This window comes from Strix aluco, chromosome 21 (assembly GCF_031877795.1).
Source record: "Strix aluco isolate bStrAlu1 chromosome 21, bStrAlu1.hap1, whole genome shotgun sequence".
NCBI classification, from domain to species: domain Eukaryota; kingdom Metazoa; phylum Chordata; class Aves; order Strigiformes; family Strigidae; genus Strix; species Strix aluco.
The window spans coordinates 14983875-15005742 of NC_133951.1; the positions used below are offsets into that span (position 1 = coordinate 14983875).

Sequence of the window (21868 nt, forward strand, 5' to 3'; positions counted from 1 at the left end):
GAAAGCATTTGTAAAAAAGACTTCTGGAAAAGAAGCAATAGCCAAACAAAAACCATTTACCTTTAAACAGACAAAAGACGTGCTTTCTGTGAGCAATGCAACGAGAGCCTTTCTTCCTGTATACCCTAACTGCTGCTTTCTGACCAAGACTACCAAAAATGCTTCAAGTGAAAGTTTTAGTACCATGACAAGTGTTTGCAACTCACAGCGCTCTTTGTAAGTACAGAAACCCCTTAAAAAAAAAAAAAAAAAAGGAGGAAAGAAAGAAGTTACACCAAGAGTAGGGATTCATTGCAAGTAAGTTACACCAAAGAAGAATAGAAGTTATTATGAATGTATTTACACAATTGTTAAAGTACACAAATACAGTGGTAGTACAAATGAAGTGCTCTGAAATACTGGTTTCCAATACACAGGTTTATACAGACAGTCTATTTTCCGCATGATGGAATTTAACTATTATGAAGGACAAAAATTGCCCACATTGAGTACAATTCTAGAAGTCTGCAGTCAACTTTTAAGTATAGTACAGCAATCTAATGTTCCAGATACAGAGAAAGAGGCTGCCTTTGTGAGTCCCTCTAACAGTACATTATTAACCACAGATATTTACAAGGAAAGCACAGTGAAGTGTAGAACTGTTCACATGGTAGTGCACAAGCCTAAAATACTGAAGTTTATAGTAACTGAGGAAATAATTCTCTTATGCAAACTTATCCATGGATCAAACTCTTAAGCTTTTCCACTATACTCTCCCCAAACACAGGTTTTCCCCAGTCAAGACCCAGAGTACACACAAGCAAGTAGCTAATGTTCTGAAAGCATTCAAAGAAGAGCGACTAATACTTAATACGTGGACTTTTGAGAGGGGCAAATCTGAATTTGTAAACACCAAAACAATAAAAATTACTCTTCGTAAAACTTTGAAGACCAATAGGCCTTTAAAAAAAAAAAATCTGTTTTCAAGCAAGGAAGAATTTCTCAAAATAGCTAACTGTTCAAACAAAATCTCTGTATATACTTTTCATTTCCAACATGGAACTTCCCATTATTTCAGTCATACTAGTATAAACAGTACTTCTGATAATGTTCCAAGTACTATGAGGACAGCATACCTACTTTTATTTTATGAGACCGTTTACAGTAACAAACAATATGAAGAATCTCCCATATTCCATAACCAACAGGTGTTAGCAGCACCTGCAATAGTTTTTGGACAACCTAAGCATCTTGAGTCATTCATTCCTAGCTAATGATTCTGGGCATACTCAGGTTCAATACAGTTGAGAATTAAATATGGTATGCACCCGAATTGTAAAAATTCTCACAGCAAGAATAGGCTGTTCTGTTGTTTGTTTGTTTTTTTAAGAAGAATTCCTTTTTTGAGTCTTGGCATGAAACAGAAGGCCTGAATCTATTTATTTCTTTCTTTTTAAATGTGTAGATGCTGAATGAAACATTCAAATTCACTGAAGATTCAGAAGCAATGTGTATTTTCCACTTGCAATACCCTCCAAGCTAACCAGCCTCAGAGTGCAGGAAACAAAATTTTACCAATAAAACCAATGTTTTAAACTATCCATTTACCCAAACTAAGCAGAGAGATAGGACAATCTTTCAAATTCTAAATCCCTCAAATGCCAGTCTTCCACTTTGTCCCGCATATTCTTTACAAAGAAAGAAATCCATTATCACCATCTCTACTATACTTAGACTCTCCTGCAGGGTATTTAGTTTTCCTCTTTTATGAAAAAGAACTAGCATTAAAAATTCTTTTTGTTACATGGAAAGTTAAATGTTAAGTGTGAATGAAGACAGCAAACAGCAAAGTAAAATTCTAGCAGTTTTAAAAATTTCATGAGAAAACCGTCTCAGTCAGAATGGGACCATACAAATAAGTAAACATTTTAAATAAAGTCAGATGGTTTTGATTCACTTAGATGTTCCCTGCCAAACTAATTTTTTTTAAACAAGAAATTACGAGTCAATGTCTGTAGTTTAGGTTTGTTTATATACTACATTTTTAAATCAGACAAAATCAAGAGTTCTTTACAGAGAATTAAGCCAATAATTTTAGCAAAATGATACAAAAAACTTTCTTAAACCAAGTAAAAGATTTATAGTTACAGTAGAATAATAAAAAGGGGGTAAAGTCTGCCGCCTGTGGAGGGAAAACTGAAATGGCCATCCGATAACAGGCGGTCAACTCTGTAAACCATCTTTCTTTTCCAGCCCTGTTACCACAGGGTTCTCTTAAGGTCATTGGGTTTCTGGCAAAAGCGTCCTGGAATGGCAGCTGCTGGAGTCTGTCCATGTTCCTCCAAGTGCCTTTTAAGTCACATGGAGAACTCCAATTGTAATGGTTCCGCTCTAGTTTAGGGTATTTTTGCTAGTAAAGCCATTGGTAACATAGGAGATCAGCCATGCATTATCTGCCCTCCATGGCAAAATAATTTTCATCGGTGCACAGCAGACTGGAGAACACTGGTAGTTACCCGAGCAGGAATCTACCAAAGCCAAAAAACAAGACAACATCAGCACATATCCTTCTAGTTAACATACTAGTGGCTCTCAATGTACTTTTAAATAAATCATTGCCAAAAGTGCATGAATTTAAAATCCAATGAACTATACAATGTTTTGCACCCACCTGTAGCTACACGAAGTTCCCTGTATTTTCCTCCTTTATTAGAAGTTAACATGGAAAATTCACCTTTCCAGCCAGAGGGGATGTTTTGAAGAAAAGTAAACAGAGCATAAACATGCACAGAAGAAAGAACAAACCAGATGAAAACACTACCAATGTGTAGAAATAGAATCAGTGGATAATTTGGGGGGGCGGGGGGGGGGGGGGGGGGGGAATCCCATTAAGAAGTTTAGAAAAAATATAATTATTTTCAATAGCTTTTAATTTTTCATGGGACACTGTGTTAAAAGACACTTCATTAATTTCCATAGCTTGACCTATTTCCGTAACAGTGTAACATTATTTCAATAACACTTTCACTGTGAAAGTGAAAAACCACCACACATCACTGCAATTTAAGAAACGAGAAATGTCTAAGTAGCTGAATCAGTATTCTGTATTAATTTGTTGTAAACAGCTACGAATAGTAAGGCATACAGTAAAGGCCAACCAATGCAACCCTGAGCAGACCAGAATCTACATATCTCACACGCACAAGCTTTCCAATGCAAAGCTTTAGGTTTGGCTTTTCAAAAATTTTTTTATACATTTTTTTATTTTTGACTAAGGTCTGATAATTGGACTTTAAAGTGTTAAGCTGCCATTTACAGTTGAATGTCTTTAATGTTACAAACTGTTTACAAAGCAGCTTGTGCACAGTCAGCCAAGCACACAAAGCGGGAGGAGAAAACAGAAGAGGAATAGCAGGATTCTTCACCAACTAGAGATACAGGATTAGTGCAAGCTTAGGCTTTATAGAGAAAGTGAGGCAGCAGACGGAGTTATACAACAGAATTTATTAAGGAACAGAAAAATCTCACAGCCTTTTTTTAATAAGAAGCAAAGCAAAGAAGCTCCTGAAATACTTAAGAAAGCATCCTTCAGCCATCAAGGTTCAGATTCCAACTGAAACTTGTTATTTCCCTGATGAAACCTGTTATTGCCAAAGCAGAACAGACTAAAAAGCCAAAAGCTGCACACAGAAAGGCAGAAACTTCTACTGTACTGAACAGTGGAAAGAAGTTCTAAAAACCCAAATCCAAGTCTGTCTACCTCCAAGATGCTCATGTTCAAACTATTCTCATTAGCATGTGAACATTTTTTCAATATAGATCTGAATATTTTTAAAATGACAGATCATAAGGAATAAAGAAGAATATAAAACAGTGAAAAATGGATACGGCTGTAGCAGGACATTCCATTCACGACAAGACAGAGCCTCATTTGAGTAATATAGTCAATTAAGTCTTCATGCTAGTATTTTGGATTTACAATTCTGAAGCAGATCTGGTTTTGAATGGATGACACACTGATGCATGAACATCCCTGGAAAGACATGTAATTCTCAAACAGCTAAAATTTAGACTTGGTTATTTTATTTTATTGTTGATGCTTGAACAATTTTAGGGACTTTTTAAGTCACTATTTTTGTCAATTCTGCTTGAGAGTCCAAGTGGAACAACAGCAATAATTCAACTTTTGGAAGGACGTTTACTTTTAAGCTAGAAAAAAAATCAATGCTCCATCAAGCATCTGACCGGAAGGCACAAGTACAACTATGAGATAATGTGAGGAGAAGAAGCAAAGTTGGATGTTTCCAAAGATTTTTTTCCCCATCCCATACAAAGTTTTGGTGTCTAATGAGAAGCACTCACCCAGTGCTGCCTTCCAACGAAAGGAGACGAGCAGCTACTTGCCATGGTGTTCGAAAGGAATGCTATTCTGAGGTAGGGGAAAAGACAGCAATTTGTAACAGTTCCACTGCCCCAATATATAAAGATGTCTAACAAATATTCAACCTAAACTTGCAGTAGCAAATGTATCTTTTGAGGAGCTCTGACTTCAGACTTCTATAAGACATTTCTATCATATTAAGAGATACGTAAAAGGAACAAAGCATTATTCCTCAAAGAAAGCTGACAGGGTCAGAAGAACAACGCAGAGTATGATGCCTATTAAGATGGATATATGGAGAAAGATTTGCTCATGAGGAGATGGAAAATGCAGAGGCATTGGAAGTATGTCGCTTTTCCCCCCAGGGAAGCAGCACAACACTTAAGTTGGTCATTGGCAGTGTTGGCTACAATCTTCTGAGAACTTCTCCTTTCAAAGAGACTTAATCAAGTATTTATTTGTGCAGCATTCCAATCTTTTCTTCCAACTATGGAGAGAACACCTCTATTACCAGTAGGAATTATGCACAGTTTTGACTGTTGAGTGCTGAACATGCTACATTCAGGAAGAAAAATTAAACAACTTACTGTATACCATGAGCAGTCGGATCGAACCTTCTGTGAAAGGAAATGAAGGCTACTCACCCATAACTAGACTCTTTGAGATGATCACTGCTTTTAGGATGTAGTCTGTGCAACGTGGATCAACAGAACTGATTCAAAGCAGTGTTTACTGGAATGCTCATGACCTCCTTTACTAACTCCTTTACTATGTTTCTTAAAGACTGACTATGTAAAGGAGACTTAGTGAACAATTCACTCATAGAGCTTAAGAGCAGAAGGATTTTTTTAACAGCTGGTATGATTTTCTGTTCAGCACAGATCACAACTCTTCACTCCACAGAGACCTGTAATTTAGGCTTGCTTTAGACCCAAATACACCACCTAGAAATGAATCCAGTTTTGATGCAAAGGGGACAGATGATCTACTTCTTTTAGAAGCTGTTTCAGTGGCTAACTGCCTTCACTTAGATCCCTGTTTCGCTTTTCTTTAAATGTGTGTGGTTTTAATTTTAAGCAATAGGTTCTTCACATTTTTCGCATAAACGTCAGTTCCTGTTAAAGTCATTGTCTCTAAAATGCTACACCAACTAACTCAAGATGATCTCTTACCTTTCAGACAAACTGAAAGATGCTAATCTGAAACACTTGCATTGTACAATCTCTTTCCCTAAGCTCAATTTTTATGGCTCTTCTCTGTTTTCCAACAATTGAAGATACTGAGAACTGAACTAAGCATAATATTCCAGCATCCGTCTCATTAATGACATGAAATAACCTCTCAATTTCTGTTCATTACTGTATCATATAGATTCAAGGATGAAATGACGCCCTTTCATTATGACATCACACTAACCTCTCCAACATTACGCTTAAAGCCTCCTCAGTTGTTGCTTACCACAGATACAGTTCCCACATGTAAGACAATGGGATTCACTCCTTCATCCTAATCAGGTTTTGGAGTACTGCAGTAATACACATTTTAGTTGAATAGGCTTTACCTGACTGCTCAGCTCTCACTAATGTTTATCGCTGTCAAACATCTCATAACTTTCAGGTTTTTAGTTGTTGCATTCACTTCCATATAATCGAGAAAAGTACTGAATAATATGTGTCATAGAATTTACGTAATTTCATTAGAAACACAAGCTTCACAAACCGTTTTGTAGACATGCTAGTTGTTACTTAAGTGTTACAAAGTGTTAGTCCTTCTAATGAGAATGATTTAGGTACTATGTGGACAATACCTTGAAGGTGGGGAATACACACGATTTCTATCCTGCTATCCTTACCAATTACCATTTTTCCATGAGTGTTAAATTTTTCTGAGAAGACCTATTTTCCATAAGAGAGTTTTGGTTCATATTACCTACATCCCCAGCCTTAGTTTTCAGTTTCAGACTGAACTGATCAGAACTCATTTTGGAAAAAAGAAAGATTGAAAACGCGGAGTCATCTTTAAGAACTCTACTTAGAGGTAAGTAGCTTTCATTATTTCTTTGAGTAACTAACCTCTGCACATTTCCATTGCCCAGAGTTTAACAAGCAGTAGTCCTTCCTCTAGATGATGAGAGGTGGAGATTACAGATGCAGGGTTGCCTTGCCAAACCAAGGCATCCAAATAAATTAAAATAACAAAACGAATTTGTTATTTATATCAACTCTAACAAATGTAGTTCTTAACATAAGACATCTGTAGATCTGCACTGCAAACTTTAAAAGCTGCTTTCTACCACGAGTATGGTCTAAACGTTTCCTGAAAAAGGAACACCGAGCATATTTACTTAAGCCTTACAAAGGAAACTAACACACTCGGAATGAACATGGACAAATCATTGCTGTTCTTTACTGTTCTCCTGATAAGAAGTGGTATGGACGATCTTCTCTATTCTTACACCTAGCCAATCAAAATTCTCCTTAATCACCTTGCCATGCAAGTTGGATACTTTCGGTTTTCCTGACTAAGAACAAGGTATAAAGATAACGGGAAACACACGGCTTTAATTATTAATCTGGTTAACATCTAAGGATAAACTTTGATCATGGAAGAACTACTTTAAAGTTATGAAGACAGTTAAGAGCATAAGGTATGAAAACTTGTAACTTGAGCCACCTTGCCTGCTACAGAGTAAGCGACAACTGGGAAAATGAAAAGCGAATTTTCTCTAACAAGCTCAAGGGGAAATGTTACAAGGTAAAGTCTAAGTCAATCTCTCTTGCCTTCCAAACCCGAAAGGCCCATGGGAAGCTGTTTAACTTATACTACAGTCCCACACTGTTACTCAGCCACCATGAGAGGAGAACAGCAGTGGTTCACTGCCTTGATAAGATCTAAATGAAGACAACAGATGATGAATGATTAATTCTAACAAACACAGAGAAGATCTCAACTAGGCTGCTACTGGGATTATAAAGAAGTCAACTGAATGATCCCACACTTGGAGCAGAGTGTTAAAAAGAGCGGGTATGAAAATGTGTCATTAAGTCAGACTCTACTCTTGGCCCACACCACAAATTATACATCTGGATATTCAAAGACTACTCAAAAAACCCCCACAGTCCTACACAATCTCAGGGTATTCCCATTTTACAATGGGAACTCAAATGTATCTGCAAACCCAACTGGATTACTCATACCTTACAATGTTTAGAAGTGTCACATGCACGCTGAGCTACATAGCAGTAACATAGCAAAAGAATGAAAGATACACTCTCTTCTAGCATAGTCAAATAACAGAACTGCACTTATTTCTGTTACTTCCATCAATCGTTTATCTGACTGGTAACAGAGACAAGCCATCCGAGATTTGCTCGGAATCCCAGAGACACACCCTGGGCATACTCACTGTACCAGGAAAACATCTTTACATTTGAGTAAATGTTCAGGGGGAACTCAGCATCACAGCCTCACAGAACAGCCAAGGTCAGAAGGGACCCCTGGAGATCATCTAGTCCAATCCCACTACCCAAAGTGCAGTGAACTAGAGCAGGCCACTCAGTACAATGTCCAACTGGGTTCTGAGTAATGTGGAAGAGGGAGACTCCACAACCTCTTAGGGCAACCTGTTCCAGTCCTTGCCCACCCTCACAGTAAAAAAGTTTTTTCTTATGTCTAAATGGAATTTGTTAAATTTCAGTTTGTGTCCACTGTCTGTTGTCCATTCACTGCATACTGCTGAGAAGAGTCTGGCTGCACCTTCTTTACACCCTTCTATCAGGCATTTATGCATATTTACAAGATCTGTAACTATGCACAGTTCTACCGTCTTTGTTTTCATACTGCTTACAAACTTCAGCCATAAAATATTTCAATGTGAGAAATTCTGGTGGCAATAATTGTAGTTCAGTGAACAATTTAAGCTGCCAAAAACTGCCACCAACAGAGAAAACCTCACCCATCTCCTATTCTCGTCCAGTCATTTCCTGCTCCCGAACTGTTCATCCCTTGCGCAAGCATAAACATTTGTGCAGTTACATGGTGAAATAATTGATTCAAACTGAAAACCAACCCAGAAAAACCCACTTTTGTTACAGCAGAATTGTTTCTCCAATCCAGTTCACCCTCAGTCTTCTTTAGAGATACCCACCTGGCCTCCATCTAAAAGAGCATTCTCTTTAGCAGTAATATTTTAAATATAAAACCACTTACTAGCCAAAATAATTAATTCTGTCAATTAAATGATGAAGCCAAAAGGAATGGAGTTAATTTTTATCAATAATATGCTCTGTCAACAAGGAATAAAATGAGTCCACGGCAAAAATCATGCAGTTAGAACTCCAAGACAGTGTTGAGGCGTGATGGAAAAACCCCTAGGCATCTGCAGCAGTCCACCTAACAGACCGCCCGCCCTGTAGTGTTGCAGTATGTCTACAGTACAGGTGATTCCCCATTCTGTGAGTAAGACTCAAGTTAAGCTGTACAAAGCCAGGCCACACACTACTCAGAACAAGTCTGTGTGAACACCCTGAAAAAGGAATGTTTCAGCTATAGCATAAACAGTTAAAAATATATTTAAACATTGTTTGTCAGTCTTAAAAAGAAGCATTCCTAAAATCTCTTTGCTAAGTCACTGTGACCACTGAGGATGATTTCAGTGCTGACTATGGCTATGAATCACTTTATCTTTCAACCTCCTGCCATCCTCTTCAGATGACCCTTCTGCAACCTATCCATTATCCATGTATGTGGCTTCTTATCTGCTCTGAATTACAGTACTGCACTACAACATGTCCTCACTTTTGCGCTTTTCTGTTCTTCACCAACTACTTCTTGTCTATTCTGCACCAATATTCTCTGCTCTACTGATTTGGAAACATAACTCACAACTGCCTCTAAGTTACTCTGCTTCCTCACTGAAAACAGATGATTTTGCATCATCTCATACACAAATGACTGTGTATTACTTTGAGTATTTTACTTATTGCTGCCAAGGTAAAAAAGAAAAAAATAAATTATTTTTTCCTTAACAGTAGTCTACAGCCACATCACAAACATCCAGTTAAAATGTCAAGTATTTATGAGTTAACATCATCTGTAAAAATCATCAACTAGCTGATATGCTCTTTTGGCAAATTAACTTTATCAAATCACCCTCATTTCTCCATTACAAGAAATGTTTTTTTACCTGCGAAGTTGACATGCGAGAGGTATCTTGTCGGCCTGTTAAGTCAGATGATGAGATATTGACTGGGGCACCACGATGCAATCTCATGCTCACTTTCCTTTCTCGTTCCATACCAGACACTGGCCGAGGAGAGGTGTTGGCTGTAAGAAAAAACACATTAGAGTCTCATAATGAGAAACGGGATTACAACATGGTCACTGGAAAAATCAGACCCTCACTGTTTGCATATAAAACTTCCACAGTCAAACAAGAGAAATCAAGGCCTCTGTTTTACATTAACAGAAATCTAAGTAGCAGTTGGCAGGTAATAATTGATAACAATTACCCTCAATCTACCGAAAAGCAAGCCGGGGGGGTGGAGCCGGGGGGGTGGGGTCCCAAACAAAAACCCCCAGACCCTGACCACTCAGGTATCCTAATTCGAATTTTGAATTTCCAATGACCAGGAACAAACTCCAAATTAGTCTACAACATGCATCTAACCAGGTATTTGCTAACTTACCAGCATGTGAAGTTGGGGTAAGAGGAGTAGGAGAAGCTACATCTTGCGTCCCTCTCAGCCTGCCAGAAGCAGTGGAGGGTAATCCACGCACAGCTGGATTTCGTGTATGTCTCAATCTTTCCTCTCGTTCTCGCCTTTCACGTTCAGCGTCTTCAGCCGCTCTGCTTGCACCCTGCGGGTCAAGACTAGTGAACAACCTGGGAGATTATTGAGCTTACAACTATAGATTCGGATAAAAATACTGAAAATAAAGAACCGGATAACCCGTGAATTGAAGCTTGATAGAGCATTAATTATTTTGGTAAAATTTCTTGAGAACTGCCATAAATTTCATTCATACAACTGCTGGGATAGTCTTCAAGATGCTAATGTACACACATACTGTTATGGCAGCTGGACACCTCCTCAACAGTTGCAAATGATCTGTGCTGAAGATCAAGATGGGAGAAGATAATAATTCCACAACCTAGCCTGGTGACTGCCCTGAAGGAAGTATCTCAGAAGCCTTACACATTTAAAACCCTGTAATTTCAACTTAGTTGTCTTTCAACCCCCATCTCATGGCTCCTGGATCTCCTGCCTCTCCTCATTTCCTGACCCTTCTTTCTAGACAATAGAGCTTCCAGGAGGAAAAAGGTAAGACAATCTTACAGTATCAGTTAAGATACTCAAAACTGACAATGTAGTATAAAAAAAAAAAAAAAAAGTTTTAGAAAGCTATGTCAGCTACTCACAAATTTCAGCATGTTCCAGTCAAACACATAGTCATAGGAGAACCCTTGTCGGTGGAAGAGGTTCCTAAATAATTGTCTTAGATAAGAATAGTCCGGTTTGTCATCAAAACGCAAAGAACGGCAGAAATTCAAGTATGTGGCAAATTCAGCTGTAATAAAAGAAAGCCTGTTTTTTCCTTCAGCTTCACATTTGCTTTTCTTAATTCTGAATCACAAAAAAAAAAAACAAAACAACCACCCCAAGCCCAAACAGGGAATCTCCTAAACATAAGAAAAAGAATAATAACCTAATACTAGAAATCTACTGAAGACAACACTACAGCCCATCTATCCAGTCAACCCCGAAAAGGAAATTATTTGTCTATCATAGGGTAGGCAAAGATCTCATCTGTCAACAGCAGAGAAGGCTCAATATTAGTGTGCTTTAATGAACAGCTGGGGGAGGAGGGAGGGGAGGACAGGTTTAAAACTACAGTTGAGCAAAGAAAAGAGATTTTTTTTGCCTTTCTTTGTTTTGAATATATTTAAATGCAATTTCTTGCATGATGTGGAATAGCATCTATTCGTTGTTAAGTCACATAAAGATTCATGTCTGCTACCACACAAAACATGCAAAAAATAGGAGATCCATATAAATTTCCTATGCAAGTCATGCTAGAATTTTAGATTTGCAATAGTCTGAACACCTGTTTTTATATGGCACATGAAATATTAAACAGCAAAAAAAAGAATATTGTTGTGAATTCAATGTGCCAGAGATAATAGCAGTATCAAAATACCAGCTTTTAAGTTCAAGTCTTTCTGGTTGAGATAATGTATTAATAATTTACATTAAGAAAGAAATTCTAACAAACATCACAAGAAAAGTTGATTAGTCTTCCCTGCCTTAACCCCAGAGAAAAAAAACATAGCGAATGTAAATGAACACATATGAAGCAGCATTTGAAACAGATCGAAGACAATAAACTTTCATACAACTCTAACAAAAACTATAGTTCTCATTACCATACCTAGCTGCTGAAGCCAAGAGCGTGGAAAAAACAGAGACAGAATTTTTCATGAAAGATCAACAGTATTCTCTGGTGGCAGCTAATGTTAACAAGTTTTAAAACAGATTTAGGTATCATTATGCAGGGCTCAAAAATGCCTAGTTATTGCTGTGGTATAAATACCAAATTGAGAAACAGAACAGCTTTGAGACATAATGCTAGGATATAGGAGGGTTTCTTATGCCTCTCACAGATGCTGTCCATCAACAGGCCAAACTGATGAACCTGGAATGATAATTCCCAAGTGAACTGCAATGAGTAAGAGGTGCATCTGACTATACAATCCAGATTCATCCAAGAAATAGTACCCACACATCTGAAGAAATGGGTAGTTTCTCAAAAAACTATTTGTCTGTTAGAGTTATCCAGCCAGCACAGACACATACACACAAAATACAGCACAAATAAATCAGATGTACGAAGCTACCCTTCAACTTGAGGGCACCCCAACAATTGTTTACTAATAGTTAAGACAAGGGATAATTAGAAATGGTCTACAAACACAAAGATTGCAGTCTTGAAAGCACAGTATCTTTATCACAGATGTGCCCAATCATGGTGGGGGGTGGGGGGGAAAGGAAAAAAAAAAAAGAGAGAGAGAAAAGAAAAAAGACCTGTAGAACTCAGTGTAAAGAAAAAAGAAATACCACTGAAACATGAACATGTAGGCCTAGTGCCACAAAAGAGTAACTTACAAGGATATCCTTTACACAAAACCTCAATGGGTGTAGACATTTTCTTTTCACTGATACGTTCATATTTCTGCCTCTTTGTTGCTGCTTTCAGTCCCTGCCAGGGGAGGGAGCCCAGGTTAAAATACATCAGTACATAGCCCAAGGACTCCAAGTCATCTCTGCGAGATTGCTCTACAACAGCATAAAAAAGTGGACTCATTAGGTTTCATTTTGTACTGGAAAAACAAAAGACTGTGCAACAAGACTGTCATAAAAACCCTTAGAAAAACAAGAGATAGCTGAGACTTACTGTGCCTATGATAAACTAATCCAGTACAATAAAAAGTCTATCATCATTGCAGTTATTAAAAAAAAATGTGCTAATTCCTGAGAATTACAAACTGACCAAATCCCACCCAAACAAGAGATACAAGGCCAAGCATGCTGCCAGAAATAGGGACTGTCTTCTATGCCTCCCTAAAGCAACATCTACTTGCACTAAAATTATGTGCATTGACACTTTTACAATTTCTATTTATTGCTTTCCCCAGCTCACCAATTCCAAGATGAGTGTTGATGGATGCGTAACGAGCAGTTCCTGTTAAGTTTTTATTTTCACGATATGGAATATGTTGGTGAGTTCGAGCATCTCGATACTTCTTTGCTAATCCAAAATCTATTATGTAGACAAGATTGCCTTTCTTCCCCAGACCCATTAAGAAATTATCCGGCTTCACATCTCGGTGGATGAAGTTCTTAGAGTGAATATACTCAATTCGACTAATCTAAATAAAGAGAGAGAAAAAAAAAAAAAATCATCATCGAGAGACTGGGCATATACTTTTTTTCTTATAAAAACACTAGCAACCCTGTCTTAATGATAAAAGAGGTAAAGAAACTTTTTATTCTAAAACGTAAGGACGTTAAAGAGAACATAATTTAGATGACAATAGATAAAACCTTCTCTCCAGCTCTTTCCCTGCATCTATTTTATATTTGTTTCCAAAAACTTTCTTGGGGGAATTTCTTTGTCTTTGAACAGTGCAACACCTGGTTTGCAAATAGCACAGGTTCAGTTTTTAAAAATCAAATTAAGACTCTGTAATTGCTTTTGATGGGACACTTTGTATTTACAGAAACAGACTTACTTTGAGTCTTTTCTCTAATGATACAGCCTATTCACCTCTGAATTACAGAAATAAAATGTAGTTAGTTATGATCTCTCAAGAAATTTTAATATCCCAACACACTGCACTATCAAGATCAACAAAGCAGTTTCCTACCATTTGGTCAGCAAGTAATAGGACTGTCTTGAGACTAAATTTCCTTGAACAAAAATTGAAGAGATCTTCAAGACTCGGTCCCAACAGCTCCATCACCATTACATTGTAGTCCCCTTCAGCTCCGCACCACTTAATTGTGGGAATACCCACTAGAAAGGAGGATACAGTTTATTCAGTATAACAATTTGATTTATACAGTTCATAACACAAATCGTCAAGGCTCTTAAGATGAATTCTAGGAGGGTCATTACTGTGAATGTTTGTATTCACAGTGAAGCTTAGTATTTTATGCTACCTTCAGCCATTCCAAAATTAAAAGTTTGGTAATTTCACAGCAGAACCAATATAAAATTATGGCAACAGAGGTCTAAAAATAGCCTTTTTTTCCTCTTCCCCAGAAACACCCCAGTCTTTGTGCTTCGCTTGTAACTTGAAAGTATTTAACCTTTTTGCTGGATTTGAACCTTAAGTATTTTACAAGTATTAATACTCATGTAGTCTCCTAGATGGCAATAAGGAGCAAAATGGAAGTCTGAAAATAAAGACACTGACAAACCACTAATATTATTACTGAAGGCCTTAGAAATTAACTTCTTAGTTTCAAAGCCTACAAGATCACTATAAAATACCTCTCTCTTCCATTTCAATTTGCAATGAACTTTCACCCTTGCTTCATACTCTTGTCTTTCCTCTAGTTCCACTGCATTTGCTGTTTGATGAATCTACCAAAGCAGCATTGTTTATGAGATGTGTTATACATTCAGCTTGAGAGCGCCAAAATTAGCCCTGCTTTATTGAGAAACTCAGGAAAGTTATTTCACACAAAACTGCAGAATTGCTCAAATGTTTTGAATTAAACCTGCACATAGGTAGCCTCATTCAGAATGCCAAATGCCTTTACTTTGAGCTATTTTTGTGCGTTCTGGAAGTGAAATGATATAATTCACCGATTTCAAACTTTTGCCTTCACTTGATATGCATTATGTTTTCCTGAATTCCCTTCACAGAGAAACCCTTATTCAGATGGAAACTTAACCTTCCACCACCTGCTTCCACAGCAATCATCCTCAGAAAGAACCCACCATCATAAGGGAAGCATTTTCCTCTGTGAAGGCTACTCTGGTTACACGCAGAGAGCGACTGAATGAGGCAGGAATTTAAAAGTAACTAAATGCAAATACACATTATCATCCGTTTCCAGATGTATGATTACTGTATTTTGCATTTGAGATACAGTGTGGAATGTAGTCTTCATGAAAAGTACAGCCTCATTAGGAAGAATTCAAGGGACTATGAAACAAAAGCAAAACTCAACTACACCGAGTTTATATCCCAGAACTGCATGGGAATCTTACATTTGCAGAATTCCAATATATGAGTGAGTTACCATAGCAGAGTACCACACAGTAGCTACAAAGTTGCTTCACTCCTGTTCTCTACTACTAACGTCATTTTGTCTTAGAATTCCCACAGCAAGGAAATATTTTTAACTCAGAAGAAAGAATACTAACATACTTAACAAAAATTAACCCAAGTTTACTAAGTTCAGAATTGTGCTACTATAATAAGCAAGTCAGGTTAAATGCTCCACAACAGTGGTTACCGTCTTTCATTGACCCATGAGAAACAAAAGTCAATCAGTGTACTGCCAGATGGGACCAAACTTTGTTCCACATTGCTCAAGGTTTTCACATTTTAATATCCTGGAACCGTGAGCAACATTGGAGGATCTTAATGGTTACCATGAATTTTGGTAGTCATGCACTTGGAACTGCTACTCTACATCGCTCACAAAAGAGCTGACGTACCTCTTTACCTACCCCGTCACCTTTCTCACCTTCTCCTTTTATGTCAAAAGAGATCTTAACTATTAAATACTTTCAGGTGGCAGATACATCAAAGACATAAAACCAGTTAAATCACTGAAGAAGGAAAATAATTTGCTTGCCTCCACCCTGCATCATTTTGTAGATTTTACTCTCGATGTGGAGCTGAGGATGTTTGGTTTTCACACATTCCAACTTAATTGCAACCTCCTCTCCAGCAGCAATATCAGTTCCTAAAACCAGAAGAATTTAAAACATTGGTCAAAATATGTTTTAAGATGCATTTTCTTTGTCAAGACTGAAACAAAACAAATATTGACAAACTACTTCTCAATGGTAAACATACAGAGATTATTGAGTACTTTCAGCCACAATTACCTAAAAATTCTTCTGAAGCCTTACCAATTCTCTCCAACAGACTAGCAGTTTAAGAGACACTGTAGCACAGGAAGTCAAAACTGCTGCTATTCCATTCCAAAAAAAACAAACGACTGCATCTTCTGAGGGCTGTCTTTCCACTTCCAGTTTGTGGAGAAAGTGCTCAGAATGGATGTTTACAGGTGTGACATGTATCCCTACCAACCTAAGAAACGGTAGGAATTCAGACCACCTCCTCTTATGCCTTGGAAACAGAGACTACAACTTCCCAAAGCCTCAACATACTCCAGATGTATGCTGACACCTTATGATTTTATCCAAATGGGAGGCAGGTTATCTAGAATCAATAATCTGTTCTCTCAAAAACTCTTTAAAAAAATCTCATTAAATTCTTGTTTCAGGAATCAAATGACTGAAAAACTGGCTTACCTGTTCACTTTCAAAGTTTAAACGTATGTAGGGAAAAACTGACATTCTTAAAAAGAAACAGAGTCAAGAAAATATGCACTCTCACAGCCAACCAACTTAGGAACTACAGGGAAACAGGAATTGGCAAAAGGTGACACTTTTTAGACATATCGCTGAGTCTCTCTACTTGTAGAATTTGGCTTTCCCTTTTCTGCATTACCTCATGGTTTAGGATCACATGAAGTACATCACCTAGTGTTTGCTCTGATCCCCACTCATTTAAACTGAGATCTGCTAGTTTTTGTTTGGAAAGAAACAGTAAACAGTGACCTTCTACTCCCTTTCTCCATGATGTTCAGGATTTCATAGACTTCTACCCTACCTCACTTTCCCTTAACTCTTCTCAGAGTTCAAAACCTCTTGTCATTATTTGTATAGAAGTCACTTTTAATCACTCCTAATCATTCCCCATTTTACTTATCTGTACCTTTTCCAGTTCCATAATGCCCTTTTTGAGAGTCACACAAAGCAATTAAGACAGAAATGCACTATTATAATTTTTTCTGCTTACCTGTTTTTCCATATGCTTTTCTTCTACCACTACACAGTACTGAGCTAATGTATTCACCTAACTATTATAACTGCAGAACCTTGTTCCTGAGATTAAGGAGCTACTTCAGTGCTTTACAGCCTTTTGTCTATAAAGCCAGACTAACCAAGGCTACAAAGACAGGCTAACACCCCACACCTCAAAGTGGTCGTCATAACTCTTCACAAGGAAGCGATGGTGCATGGAATTATCTGAGTTCACACAAGACTGTTTTAATTTTTGTTAGGTTAATAAAATCTCTTTTTGTGTGCGTGCACATGCATATTAAGGCAGTGTTGCTGGGACAGTGAGCTGTTCTAAGTGGACACCAGTGTCGATATTTATTAGGCATTTCACAATGCACTTCAAGAAAACAAATCACTTGAAGCTCACTCTAGGTATAATAAGCATACCTCAACGTGAACAACTGGAAGACACAAAGAAAAATAAGGCTCATATGACTCCTTTTTAACTGGCATAATAGATGGCAAGATCTCCGATGGCTACTTTGATCATCATGCAGTAGAAGCAACTGGAAACTTCAATCTGTAATCTAAGGTTTTCACCATTTATGAATATATTATTTTGGTGGACTTTAAATGAGTTATGGGGCACATCAATCCAGAAATGTGAAAGGACAGATCAACAATACAACAATGAAGGCATTATCTTCTGATCTAATACTGACCTTCCCACCCCAAACAAATAAAAAACTTAATTTTGAACTACAGAACTCGGGACCTTTCTTGCTTATCCCTAAATTCACTACCTGTTCTCCCCAATCCTGCAGCAGCCAAGATCAGGAAAATGTGGACTGAAGACAGTTTCTTATCAGCCACAGATGCAGTTGTTTTGGGGTTTTGGTTTGGGGTTTTTTTTTTTTTCCCCCTTCAACTTTTCCTATCCAAAACAGACACAAATTGCTGTTTGAGTATGATAAAAGACACATCTCTTCACAGAGAGCTGCAGATTTCTGTGTTTGATTAGGGCAAAAACTGCAGAGGAGGACCTGTATTATTGGTATCAGACGCCGCTCAACACAGTATTAAACCACTACTTGACCACGGTCTCAACCTAGTAGGCCATTTCTTCGGACAGTTGCTCCTCCCAAGAAGTCTTTATCACCTAAGATAGCCAAGATCCTTAGCCTGAACTCTGCTTCTGCATAAACCCTCTCCTTCAAGACAAGCGTTTTCATATTAAAACAATGAAATTAAAATATCTGAGTTCAGCAAAACCAATGAGAGATGGTGAAAAATAGAAATAATTCTTCCAAGCAATCTCGTGCTTGTCTCCAAGTAGGGACTTTTGTTCCCACTTAAACCCTGGGACAAAATTTCTAAAATAACTCTGTAACCACCAAAAGCTTAGCTTCCTTTAAGGAAAATATAATATTTGAGAAGTAGTGAGAAGCAGTATTATGAGAAGAACCAACAATTAAATAGTACTAACAAGCAGTATAATGAGAAATCACCATTTGTAAGTGAAAAAAGAGTCTAGAGCTGTGAAAGTATTTTCTTTTAAACTGCAAAATTCCCATTTACTTGGAATTGCAAAATCCTCTACCATAAGGAAAGCCTTGGAAATTATTTTAACTAGTTTACAACCCAAGATTCATTCTTAAGAAAAATATATACGTTAATGCAAAAATCATGAAAACACAGTAACTGCAATGCCTTCATGACTCGTATCTATTTGACCTCATGGACGGAGCAACAAAACAAGTGCTTGCTCTGACTCTTCCCCACCCCTCCTTGTCCCTTGTCCATATTTTATGCTATTTAGCATATCTGGGAATCCATTCCTTTCATATCTCCCTCTTGAGGGTAATTTCAAAAGATGCAGCTACACTAAATTCCTAAATTTTAAGTTGTCTGCACTCCTTCATTTACAAGTGCCTTACACTTCAAAATTCTGTCTGACAGACCCTGCCATTCTAAGCAAACAATTTTTTGCTGGGGCCATTCCAAATTCCAGAAGACATATTTTGAGGTATGAGGCAGAACAGGAAAGAATATGAAAGAACTATGATAATAACAACAGAGTCATTGGCTCCATATTCCAAAGAACTGATTAAAAGAAAGAAGGTCCCTCCCCTCTACTCTGGAAAGTCTTCAACACCCTTGTAGCCGCATTAAAAAAAAAAAATACAGGGGGACTGGAAATGGGCAAAAATAATCAAATCTTCCTTTTCAAAGCATAAAACCGAGCTGGAAATCTACATTGAGATAATCTACAAACTCACTAACAGCTATCAAAAGGCATGTGTAATTAAAAAAAAATTAATGGCTTCCAAAAGAATTTCAGAAGCTATTTTAAGGCACTTATATCCTACTGTACAGTTTGAACAACCAAGTAGAAACTTGTTTTTTAAAAAAAAACACACCACATTTCATGATCGCAAAAAGCATAGATCTCTGTTTTAACAGATAGGTAAACCAAATGGAGGTCTACAAAAGGCTTCAGTTCGTGAAAGACAGTAATTTCCCCTGGAAAAAGGGAACCCATGACATTAGCTGGATCTTCCAAGCATATAGCTCTCTGCTAGTTACTGGCTCAGGCAAGACATTCGCAGCAAGCCCTAAAAGGAAATCCATAATGGCTACTTAGAGATAAAAAGAAGAGGTCAAAAACTGAGGATGAGTAATTCTTGTGCAAAATGCAGCATGGCAACAGTACAAAGAACTATTATTTCCGTGCAACTTCACAGGTGTGAGCTGTACACATAAAGATAAAAGTGACAAATAAAAAAATGTTTATTTTACTTGCACTTTAAATTTATACCATATAGACAATATGAACCGATTTACCTGAGCAGTAGTCAAATGCTAAAGTAGGTGTTTCTCAATTATCTAAGATTTTTCAGATTTTAACCGCTGTCTTAATCTCTACCCCAAAATCCCAATGGTAGTAGCTAATGAGGACTTTTGCACAAGCGTTACCACCATCTTTCTCACAATAGATTTCAATCTTTTATGCAAGCACTGCAGAGAAAGAATAATGTTCTCTGCTTTTAGACAACCACACGCCTTCAGCTAGAAAAACGGATTTTTCATTAGGCATATGATCTATATTACGGATAACCCGTATTTCATTATCTGTAAACAAGCAGCTTTAGCTAACAAATTATTTTGGAATGCCAGCTGTGCGCTGCAACACGAAGCACTGCTGTCTGGGAAGAAAAAACACCACTCACACTGCATACACTGTCGAACATATCACATACGTTACCTAGTGACACTGTTTTTACCATCCAGGCATATGCAGTTAACATACCTTAGCTCCTGCAAGTTCCACCTCCCCCTGCTTTTTGACTCCCTTTTCTAAGTTACCACACTTTTCAAATCCGGGATACTCGTTTCTATATGGCAGGATATAAAATTTATATTTCTCTCGATTTAACCTATTTCTTATGGTTTGAGAGTTTGGAGAATGTAGTGATATTTTAAAAATACTTGCTTTCAAAACTTGTACCCACCACTGCTTGTCATAATCAGAAGCAGTGAGCCATTATGATAGAGCTACATAAACGGACAGGCAAAGATAATGCTAATCTGCAAATTTTACAACTGCGTAGAAATCACAGTAGCAGAATGAGATATATGGAATAAGGTGTTAGGGCAACATTCAAGCAACAGGACAGCCGAACTATGATGATTTTTTGAAGGATTTGAGGGTTTTTTTAGCTGCAAACTAATCATTCATAGTTGTGTAATTTCTTTAGGCCTTGCAAGAGAAACAAACATCCTTGTGACAGCAATTTTTTCTAGTCCACTGCAGTGCCATCTAACCCTGAGGCACCTCTCTTTGCAAAAACATTTTTCTGAACGTGGTGGGTTCTTTTGGTTTTTTTTTTTTTTTTCCAAATAAGGGGATTTACACCCTTATCCCCATTTTACAGATGAGATTAATGGTGCCCAAGGTCACAAGACAACAATGGGAAGAAGCAGCTAAAAAAGCCAGAATTCCCGATTTCTACACAAATTAGGACATGATGCCAACGACATATTAAATTGCCATTGCTGTGCCCCGAGCAAGGTACTTCATTCCAAAGGGCATTTCTTGGACAGGAGCGCTGCCTGAGCTCCAGCCGGGGTAAAATGAGGTCCCGGGGGTTACGCCAGCCCAACCGCGCCGGGGGCTGGGAGCGGGCACGGCAACGAGCAGCGCCCACCCCAGCCCGACCGGGATGTCCCCCACAGAGTCCCAGACCCGCCAGGAACGTACCCAGCAACCCACTCTCCTTACCCAGGTAGATGTCCCCGAAGGAGCCGCTCCCGATCTTCCGGCCCAGCCGGTACCGGTTCCCAACTCTCAGCTCCATGGCGGCAGCTCGGTTCGTCCGCGACCCGGTTCTGCCGCTCTACCCACCCTGCCAGCTCACGCTCTGCTGCCTCACAGCCCTGCGGTTCCTGCGGCCATCGCGGCTTTGGTTCCGCCGCTCGATACTAGCGAGACCGGCAGCACCGTCGCTGTAGCTCCCGGGAAGGATGGACGCGGATTCCCCGCAAGACCACCCCTCACCCACTTCGCCTCCGCGCCGCCATACTGCGTGACCTCACTTCCCTGGCAACGGGGGCGGGGCGCAGGCCCGTGGGGACGGGCGCGGGGCCTGGCGGGACTGGCCGTGGCGCGCGGGTGCGCTCGCGGCCCCCCCCCCCCGTGTCGTGTCCAGACGTCGCTGCCGGCCGCGCGGCCCCGGTGAGGAAGACACCTGTGGTAACAAACCGCCTATTCGAATGGAAAAAGTGGAAGTATTGAAGCCTGAGCAACAGGCCCTGAGCCGAAGCTGCTAACTCAGTATGTAATCATTAGTGAGATACGTATGGAAGACATAGGTATCTTGAATGTACATTTATCTTTCTTTGTGTGTGGATAAA

The 21868-nt window shown here is 38.6% G+C and overlaps 1 protein-coding gene across 5 annotated transcripts; it reads right to left on the reverse strand.

Annotated features, from left to right (window-relative positions):
- Window positions 1-320: 320 nt before the first annotated feature.
- On the reverse strand, window positions 321-21538 carry CSNK1D (casein kinase 1 delta). 5 transcript variants are annotated; one of them, XR_012626007.1, is made up of 11 exons: window positions 21237-21538; window positions 15736-15846; window positions 13788-13936; window positions 13061-13289; window positions 12526-12696; window positions 10782-10930; window positions 10048-10219; window positions 9546-9685; window positions 4342-4408; window positions 2651-2683; window positions 321-2507 (listed from the first exon to the last, which is right to left on the reverse strand). XR_012626007.1 is itself a non-coding variant. In XM_074847535.1 (10 exons), exons 1-9 carry the CDS (start codon window positions 21310-21312, stop codon window positions 2696-2698), a joined length of 1215 nt encoding a protein of 404 aa, XP_074703636.1. In that variant the 5' UTR covers window positions 21313-21538; the 3' UTR covers window positions 321-2507; window positions 2651-2695. The 5 variants fall into 5 exon arrangements, 3 of the variants coding, with proteins under 3 accessions (XP_074703636.1, XP_074703635.1, XP_074703634.1); XR_012626006.1 differs by having other exon boundaries at window positions 2651-2713; XM_074847535.1 differs by lacking the exon at window positions 4342-4408 and having other exon boundaries at window positions 2651-2713.
- Window positions 21539-21868: the final 330 nt, after the last annotated feature.

What these genes read in the sequence shown, in the direction of transcription:
- CSNK1D (XM_074847533.1), bottom strand. Translation starts at nt 21,312, where the DNA reads ATGGAGCTGAGAGTTGGGAACCGGTACCGGCTGGGCCGGAAGATCGGG. An exon ending in CAAAATGATGCAGGGTGGAG is followed by an intron (nt 13,937 to 15,735) that starts GCAAGCAAATTA and finishes CCTCCTTTCTAG; the next exon opens with TGGGTATTCCCACAATTAAG. An exon ending in ACTGGAACATGCTGAAATTT is followed by an intron (nt 10,220 to 10,781) that starts GTGAGTAGCTGA and finishes CTTGACCCGCAG; the next exon opens with GGTGCAAGCAGAGCGGCTGA.